Raw genomic sequence first — 9,272 nt, 5'->3', positions numbered from 1 at the left:
TCTAAAAAAGACTAGTTTTAGTCAGACTAAAAGTAGTCCCTTGGATCCAAGCACAACCTATCTCTTGCCAATGTGGAGTACATGCCATTCATTACAGTAGCATATACCAAGTCAAACAAGAATATGCCATCGTTGACGAATCAGACGCGGTCGGAATGGTCTGTAATTTAGTAGTATCACACAAAAAATCACTTCTTGTCATCCTTAATTAAGTCGTCAGATACCATATAGGGCATGAGATATCTATGAGAAGATAATGTCTGGGTTTTTGTCACCTTATTATCCACCGAAACAAATCAACCAAGATTATAGTAAAAGAAAGGGTGGTGCCACAGATCAAGGAAGCGAAATGACTCCAAAAAAAAAAGGAAACAAAATGAAAGGGTCGAGAAAATAGCACCATCTCAGACATTCCAATCCAGACACCTTTTTTTTACGCTTTCCAGTTCGTGGCGGATCTACTCGACCCACCCCCGTTGCCTATATAAAGCCCTGCAGGCACCAGCTTCAAGCATCAAACACAAGCACGCACAGATTCACAACACACAACGAACCCATCTCATCCATTCTTCAAGCAAGATAAGAGAGATCGAGCGAGCAATGGCTCCCATGCCCAAGCGGATCGTGGAGGACGCGCCCAAGAGGGCGGCGTACGTGACGTTCCTCGCCGGCTCCGGCGACTACTGGAAGGGCGTGGTCGGCCTGGCCAAAGGCCTCCGCGCCGTCAACTCCGCCTACCCGCTCGTGGTGGCCGTGCTCCCCGACGTCCCCGAGGAGCACCGCCAGAAGCTGCTCAAGCAGGGCTGCCTCGTCCGCGAGATCGTGCCCGTGTACCCGCCGGAGAGCCAGACCCAGTTCGCCATGGCCTACTACGTCATCAACTACTCCAAGCTCCGCATCTGGGAGGTACGTACAGCTCTGTTCTTCTTGCATCTTGGATCGATTAATGTTGATCTTGACGATGATTATGTATTTGATGTACGTACAGTTCGTGGAGTACGAGAGGATGATTTACCTGGACGCGGACATCCAGGTGTTCGACAACATCGACCACCTCTTCGACCTCGACAAGGGCAGCTTCTACGCCGTCATGGACTGCTTCTGCGAGAAGACATGGAGCCACACCCCTCAGTACAAGATCGGGTACTGCCAGCAGTGCCCGGACCGGGTGGCGTGGCCAGAGCGCGAGCTCGGCGTGCCCCCGCCGCCACTCTACTTCAACGCCGGCATGTTCGTTCACGAGCCCAGCCTCGCCACCGCCAAGGCCCTCCTCGACAAGCTCGTCGTCACCGACCCCACGCCCTTTGCCGAGCAGGACTTTCTCAACATGTTCTTCAGGGACGTGTACAAGCCCATCCCCCCGGTGTACAACCTCGTGCTCGCCATTCTCTGGAGGCACCCGGAGAACGTCGAGCTCGAGAAGGTCATGGTCGTGCACTACTGCGCTGCGGTACGTCCTTTGTCACCGATTTTTTTCACAGATGAATCTTAATTATGAATTCATGATCGATGTTTCTATGCCATGCATGAATGATGCAGGGTTCGAAGCCGTGGAGGTACACCGGCCAGGAGGCCAACATGGGCAGGGACGACATCAAGATGCTCGTGAAGAAATGGTGGGACATCTACAACGACGAGGGCCTCGACTACAAGGCCGGCGACGAGACCACCAACCTGCTACGTGGAGCTCTTGTTGAGGCCGGTGCCGTGAAGTACTTCCCGGCGCCATCGGCCGCGTAGGCTCGCTGCATGCCGGCGTTTGCCCGGCTGCAGAATGATTAATTAAGTGCTATCAGTTAGGGGATTTTCGGTAATGAACTTCACTATAGTGTCGAAGTATGGATCAGGGTCGATCTACACGTGTTTTGGTATTGTAGATCAATCTAGTCCGCGTTTCTTGTTTTAGATTGCACGAAAAATAGAGGCGTGTACACCATGTATAGATCTACTGGTTACGTACGTGTATTTTGCATGCTTAAATCAAAGCTACTGCAAATTATTGTGCATGTTCTTATGAATGCCACAGCGCTCTGTCGTCTTTGCGTGAGACCGCGCCGTATGAGTTTTTGCGGGTCATGACGCACCCGATTAGCACCGAAAAAGTACTCCCTCTGTCTCAAAATAAATGTCTTAATTTTAATATAACTTTATATTAAAGTTAATATAAAATTAAGACATTTATTTTGAAATGAAGAGAATATAAAAAAGTCTTATATTTGATACAAAGGGAGTAGCATTTGTAAAGATTTGAATTAGTGGTAGCCAGAGCCAAATCCTTGGCCGCTCATCCAAAATGGATTTGTCTTTTGATCCGCGCGCGTGTACTCATCGTGTCGGGATTTCCAGACTATTCTGCCTTGCACCTTGTCCACGGCCATAACAGCTCGGGCCTGGACGGTGCTTTCCTACTCTGGATGGCCGGCGTGAGAAACGTTTCGGCATCACGACCGGCGTGTCAAAATCGTACCAGTGGCGCGTCCACGTCGGTCGGACCGGTGCTGGCCAACGTTCGCCGAGTCGTCCACGTCGTGATCGCCCACATGGGGCAAGGTATATTTATCGCCGACGTTGACCAGCACCTTATCCGGAATAAGACGGTAACACCGACGACAGTTATTGCATGCTATTCGTTCAAAGCGTTTTGACACACCGGCTGGTTTCATCGGTGGCACGGAACGGGCCACCTGCCAGTAGTACGTGTACGTCGTCCTGCCGCCTCGGCATGAACAGACCGACCGACACACGGACCGCGCGCGGGCGGACGACGCGCATGGCCGCCCTAGCAAGCTAGGTAGGCACGGTAGGTGCTGGTGAGCGTGCCGGTTCTAACTGAAGAGGCCATGAATGTTTCCCCGCATACGTGGCGGACTGTGGCTGTGTCCAGTAACCTCGTCTCTTTGCCGCTTATCGCAGCATCCTATCCGTGACTGCGTCCACCGTTACGTTAGCGTACGTGCACCCAACGGTCCATTGAACCCACGATCCATTTTGTTTGTCAAAGCCACGTACCCTTGTTTCGAGAATTTGGAACCGGCCACGTACTATCTTTGGACAAATATATGTACGTAGTACCAGTAGAGTAGTGACTACGTACGTTCCATGTCGTGCAGGGTTTATATTAGAGTAATTACAGTTCATACTTCGATCAATCAGGGTAGCATATGCACTCAGGGCACAGCACGTCAGCCCCACCCCCCAAGAAAATTTAAGGTAGTCCACTACAAGTTTCAGCCGCCGGCGGCCGGCGACCGACCGCGCTGAACTCGCGCGATGGCGACCCCGCCCACCGGCGCACACGTACACGATCGGAGGTCCAGTCTAATCGATATGCAGAGCGCCACGCACAAGCGTGGAACAAGTGTCGTGCCGATCGATGGGTCTGATGCGGTTCGTCAACACTGCGCTGCTCCCTACGAGCCACGGCACAAGCGGTGACGATGAGCAGACAAGCGTCTTTGGCCGCCGGGCGGGGGCGGTCCGTCGAGCAAATGCAAGCTTCTTCGGGAAGCCTGATCTCACTCACTAGCTGGGCGATGGAGCGATTGACCGGCTAAAGTTGCATGCACGCACGCGTGTGCACGCATGATTCGGTGAGTGCAAAGGAAAAGTCGTTCTAGGTCGCACTAGTACCGCTCGTCTGACACGTGCTCGCCCGGACGCTACTTGTTCCTTCCGTGCTGGGGCGGCCAGCCGTCGTGGTTTACCCCCACAGTATGGGCCCTACTACAGCATTTTTTGTTTCTTTGGGTTTTTCATTCCTAGCAGTAGAACTTACTTTAATTGCTGCAGGTGTTTGGAACGTGTACACGACCTTAAAGAATGGAAAACACTACCCTTCAGCCGGCGGATGGCAAGCGCAGCGTCCGCTGCCGGATCAATCCTGATCGACCACTCATGCTGGCCACAAGTCAGTCCCGCAGCCAGATTTTTTTTAGTAATAAGTGGCTCGTTTCAGTAGACCTCTGCAACACATGACTAGTTTCAGAAAGAGAAAACGATTTGGTGGTGAGATTTTTTTTCCTGCAATAAAGGTCTTGTTTCAAAAAGTTTCTGCAACAGACATCTTGTTTCAGAAGAATTAAAAATGGTTTGGAGGTGAAGGTTTTTTTTCCGCAACAACCAACAGGGGTCTTGTTTCAAAAGGTTTCTGCGATACACATCTTGTTTCTGAAAGATTAAAAAGGGTACAGCGGTGAAGGGTTTTGTTCCCGAGGATCTTGTTTTAGAAACATAGTCCGAGTGGCAGAAAGCGCCGGAGGAGCGCCCGGCGTTAGAGAATGAGTGGTTAGACATTGCAACATGAGGCATGTTTCAGAAACATAGCTTCAGTTTCAGAAAATGCTGAAGGAGCGCCCGACGTGAGAGGTCGTCGCCATCGTGCTGGAGTGGAGCTGGCAGCTACTCACGAGGCTGAGGCGGAGGAGGAGCAGCAACTCTGGCGAGCAGCGGCGCTCCATGACAGAGACGCTCGGCCCACGGTGTCGCGGTAGCTACGCTCTAGCCTAGGCGTGTGGTGTGTTGTCTCGACGGACCTTTGGAACAAGGTCCTTATTGCAAACCCCCTAAATAACAATGTAGCTATTGTAAAGGTCCTTAACTGGCTGGGGCGGTAGACCGGACGGTTATTTCAGACGGCATTTGACGGTTGCTGAGCCGACTTGATTTATCATCCGGCAAACGTGTAGCACTGCCCTTGATGTAACGCACATGTTGAGAAGTTGCAGTGGATGATGTGCGTATGTTCTTGTAGCTAGTCGAGGCTGAGAATATAGTTGGCAATAAATCGCCCTCTTCCTGATTTTCTTGTGGTTTGACCATTTTCGTGGATCTAATATAAACTGCTATGGGTGGAGATGAGTGTCCGATTTTGATTGGAGGATGTTTTTTTCTCCTCGTTTGATTTTGCGGAAATAAAACTAATATCAGTGTGATCGATTGGTCGAATGGTCTCAGATCTTGTAAAATGTGGAATTGATATATGTTGGTCTTGTCTCGGGATGGTGTTGTTGTAAAATTTGGAATTGGATTGTATTATATGTTTGGTCAATGTCAGGAACAGGTGATTGGATTGGTTGAATGAGTGTGTGCTGTAAACAAAAGTAAAAAATGGAATAAAAAAACTTAAAACAGAAAAGAAACCGAGGCAGTGTACTACCGCAAATTGGGCCGGCCCATATGCTCGCGCGCAAGCTTCTCGACTCGCTGAACGCAAGATATAGGCGCTCCTCATGTGGAATCCCGGCCCAACTTCCTCCTTCCGTTCTCACACCCGTGCGCCGTCAGGGAAAACCCTATTTGCCCCTCTCTGCGGCAAACAGTCGGGGCTCCGTTCAGGGGCTATCGAGCGAGCGACGCACCTGGGCTGGCCTGTTAAGCGTTCCAAATACACCGGTTTGGGAACCTTCTGTGACTGTTGCTAGCCGGGTTTTTTCTGGTTTTGAGAACCTTCTAGAAGGATCCTGAACCGGTTTTTTCTTTTCATATTTATTTTCGTTATTATTTTTTATTTTTCTTTCCTTTTTCGTTTTTTCTATTTCTTTTTTCTATCTTCTTTTCTTTCTTCTTGCTCTTTTTCTTTTATCTTTTAAATTATTTTTCCGAAATTTTTCTAAAAAGAAATTTCTTTATTTCTTTTTCAAAATTGTTGTCGTTACACAAAAAAGTTCAAAACTTTGAAAATTCAGAAAATGTATCAGATTTCAATTTTCAGTTCACATATTCAGAAAATGTTCACGCTTCCAAATTTGTTCGGGATTTTTCATAATTGTTCTTCGTTTCAAAAAATGTTCTCAGGATTCAAAAAATGTTAATTCTATAAAAACTTGTTCGCGCTTTCAAATTTGTTCAGGATTTTCAAAAATTGTTCTATGTTTCAAAATTTATTCTCAAGATTCAAAAAATAGTTCGCGCTTCCAAATTTGTTCTCAAGATTCAAAAATTGTTCGTGCTTTTAAAAAATGTTCACAAATTCCAAAAATATTCATGCTTTTGAAAAATGTTTGTGTAATTCAAAATTTGTTCATTTTCATAAAATTTGTTCACATATTCAAAAAATGCTCATGTTTGAAAATGTATTCACAAATTCAAAAATTGTCCGCATGTTGATGTTTGGGAACCTCCCAGAAGGATCTTGAACCGGTTTTTCTGGTTTTCTTTTTTGTTTCTTCTTCTTCTTTTCGTTTTTAGTTATTTCTGTTTCTTTTTTTTCTGGTTCTTTTTTTCTGTTTCTTTTTTTCTGTTTGTTTTCTTTCTTTTGTTTTTTATTTCTTTTTCTTTTCTTCTCTTTTTTCAAAAAATCGAAAATTTTAAATTTTGTTCACGTTTCCAAAAAAGTTCAGTTTTTGAAAAAATGTTCTCAAAATACAAAAAAAATTCTCATTACACAAAAAAGTACAAAACTTTCGAAAATCAGAAACTGTACCGGGTATTAATTTTTTGTTCACATATTCAAAAAATGTTCGCGCTTCCAAATTTGTTCTCAATATTAAAAAATGTTCATGCTTTAAAAAATCGTTCGCGCTTCCAAATTTGTTTGGGATTTTTCAAAATTGTTCTCCATTTCAAATTTTGTTCTCAACATTTCAAAAAATATTCGTGCTTCAAAAAATTGTTCGCGCTTCCAAATTTGTTCTCAAGTTCTAAAATTGTTCACAAATTTGAAAACGGTACATGTTTTCGAATTTTGTGTGGGAAATTCAAAAAAAATAGTTTCATAAATTTTATTTGCATTTTCAAAAAATAAACGTACGTTAAAAAATTACTCAAAATTTGGGAAAAAAATTGGGATTTTTTCAAACAATGTTAAATCCGGAACTGTTCTTCGTTTCTTTTATAGTTCCGTTGTACTTCGGTTGCTAGGTCTGTTCTATCGTAGTGGCTAGCACCGAGGTTGCGCAAGCAAGCAGTCGCGTGTTCGATTCCTAGCGACCACGCGCTACCGTATATTTTTACGATTTTTCTCATTCGCAGCGCGCTGAATGGGCCGGCCCAGTCGGCGCCCCCTATGCGACGCAGCGTGTATTTGCCGCAGAACGCGGCAAATAGGAGGTCCCTGCCGTCAGGTTGGCCAACTCGCACCGCCTTTACATGGCCGCTGGTCAGCTCAGGCAAGCTGCAAGTCATCCCGTCGGAGCTTTCCCGCCGCCACCGATGCCATCCTCTGTATCCTGTTCGCACCCGACCAGCGTCGACAGTGTAGCGCACTTGCTCCGGTCGTCGTTCTCTGCGAGCTCCGCCACCTCTACAGGTGCCGCTCCACCTCGCCCGACGACCTCCTGCTCCAGTAGCCTCCAGACGCTGCACATCAAGCCCCTGCGTCGCCCCTACGGTGCCTATACCATGGTTTTCTATTTTTCATGTATTGTACTCCTATTTGGGTAATTCAGGATCCTCAGGTATCTGAATCATCAAGTATCAAAAAATTAGACACATGTCGGTTTTCATTTTTGAAAACCCAACAATTTTATAGCCAGAATTACCCGACCCAAATTTTTGGGTAAACCCGAATACCCAGCCTGACTTCACAGCGCCTCTCTTCTCTCATGAGCCACTCATAGCACAGTGAAAATCGCCACAGGCCGCCAATTGCGCGCCTACTCTCACCTCCCTCGCCCAACTGACCAAATCCGACATGAAGGCCCCCAACGATCACCCCGCATTTCGCTCTTGCTGGGTGTAATGCAGTTGGAGAGTTCCAGCCAGCGAAATTCTCCCTGCTGTCCAAGGACGCATACTACGCGGCCTTTTGATGATGCCCCAGCACGCCCGGCCAAATCGTGGGCAGACCAAAAGTTTGGCGCAGCTTCCAGTCGCCCGTGATTTTGCCATCTTTGGCGAAAAAATGAACTAGAGAAGCCCCCCACGGCCTGGGCGAGACAATTACTTGGTGAACGACCAATTTCTTTGGCTTGGCAGCTCCAGGCTCCACAATCCAAACAGCCTTGTAGACCTCACTTCACTACCAATGATTTACATGCGGGTTGGAGAGTTCCAGCCAGCCAAAGTCTCCCTGTTGTACATGAATAGCCCGCCAGATTGCAGAAACGGTGAGCATGGGATGATTGAGTTGACGAGGTACCCAAATAAATTCAGGTAGGTTTAAAAAGACAGGTATCAACAACGTGATAACCAAACAAAGCTAACGGGTCTAGGTGGACGGTGAATAGCTGATTTCACTGGTCTGCTGACGTTAATCAGAAATCATCCACAAAACAGGCAGGCATCATGGTGTAGGAACAACCGAACATCAGCAAAGGCTGAAGGTCCATAACTCCATAGACAAATTAAAGTATTCACCAAATGTTTTAAAGCATCATCCATGTGATATGATAAGATACGGTGGTAGCGGGTATGTGGACATGGCTGCACAGCATCGAGATGCAAAAGCATGCACTTTGTTGACATTCCAGGACATCAACCCTGACATTCCACCAAGTCGCGATGTGCAGGAGATGAAAATGGCTTCATGTGCTGATGTTGGCCATGGTTGAGCCAAGGGAGTCTGCACTGGCATTAGAGGCATCAAAGGAGCGACGCCGTCGTCGGCTTACACATTTCACTTGATGGCACTGAGGAATACATATGCAACATGCGTAAGTCGTATTAATAAAAAATAAATAAAACTAAAATCATGTGATTTATTTAATGCACAGAGTGGTTTCATCAAGAGAAGATAGTGGAACAGATGGCAACGATTCCACAAGCTAGAAAAATGTTGGAAACATTTTTACTTTAATCTTTTTGTTCTGATCCAATCATGCAACAGCAAATCTAACGCAATGCTGCATATGAATTCTGAAACTCAAGCACCCAACAACTTAGTGTCACATCAACTAGTTAAAGTAAACAAGCTCGGCTTGGAAAAGTCAAAAGTTCAATATATCACACAAAAGATCGAGCCACTCACCCAAAGAAACCAAGATTCCCATCATCAGCCCCCATATAAAATTTTCACAAATAGAATTTTAAAATCATCAGCTAGTATCATGACCACAACTAGGTTTGCACTCAACTTTACTACACTGGCTAATTTGCAATTGCTACGTTGTATTCTCCAAATTCAAGATATATTTTCCCTTTTGGGAGAAAGGCTGATACGATAAGTTCTGCTTATAAGTTGAATGCCTTTTGGGAGAAAGGCTGACACAAAACTACGATAAGTTCTGCTTATAAGTTGAATGAAACTTTGCGAGTCCTAAAAGATGTTTATTAGCTCACGCACCGGTTTCACTTACTTATTTGGCATATTAATGCCGGGTTCTTCTGTCGGCTTC

At 46.2% G+C, this 9,272-nt stretch overlaps 1 protein-coding gene across 2 annotated transcripts; it reads left to right on the top strand.

Annotated features, from left to right (window-relative positions):
• The first annotated feature begins 523 nt into the window (after window positions 1-523).
• Window positions 524-2,018, top strand: LOC119362292 (galactinol synthase 2-like). 2 transcript variants are annotated; one of them, XM_037627492.1, is made up of 3 exons: window positions 524-906; window positions 1,034-1,450; window positions 1,540-2,018. In XM_037627492.1, the coding sequence occupies exons 1-3, from the start codon at window positions 601-603 to the stop codon at window positions 1,738-1,740; spliced, it is 924 nt and encodes a 307-aa protein (XP_037483389.1). In that variant the 5' UTR covers window positions 524-600; the 3' UTR covers window positions 1,741-2,018. The 2 variants fall into 2 exon arrangements, with proteins under 2 accessions (XP_037483389.1, XP_037483388.1); XM_037627491.1 differs by having other exon boundaries at window positions 989-1,450.
• The last annotated feature ends 7,254 nt before the right edge of the window (window positions 2,019-9,272 follow it).

This window comes from Triticum dicoccoides, chromosome 2B (assembly GCF_002162155.2).
Source record: "Triticum dicoccoides isolate Atlit2015 ecotype Zavitan chromosome 2B, WEW_v2.0, whole genome shotgun sequence".
In the NCBI taxonomy this organism is placed as follows: Eukaryota; Viridiplantae; Streptophyta; class Magnoliopsida; order Poales; family Poaceae; genus Triticum; species Triticum dicoccoides.
This window is presented reverse-complemented; position numbering and strand designations above follow the sequence as displayed.

What these genes read in the sequence shown, in the direction of transcription:
- LOC119362292 (XM_037627491.1), top strand. Translation starts at nt 601, where the DNA reads ATGGCTCCCATGCCCAAGCGGATCGTGGAGGACGCGCCCAAGAGGGCG. An exon ending in CCAAGCTCCGCATCTGGGAG is followed by an intron (nt 907 to 988) that starts GTACGTACAGCT and finishes ATGTACGTACAG; the next exon opens with TTCGTGGAGTACGAGAGGAT. An exon ending in TCGTGCACTACTGCGCTGCG is followed by an intron (nt 1,451 to 1,539) that starts GTACGTCCTTTG and finishes TGAATGATGCAG; the next exon opens with GGTTCGAAGCCGTGGAGGTA.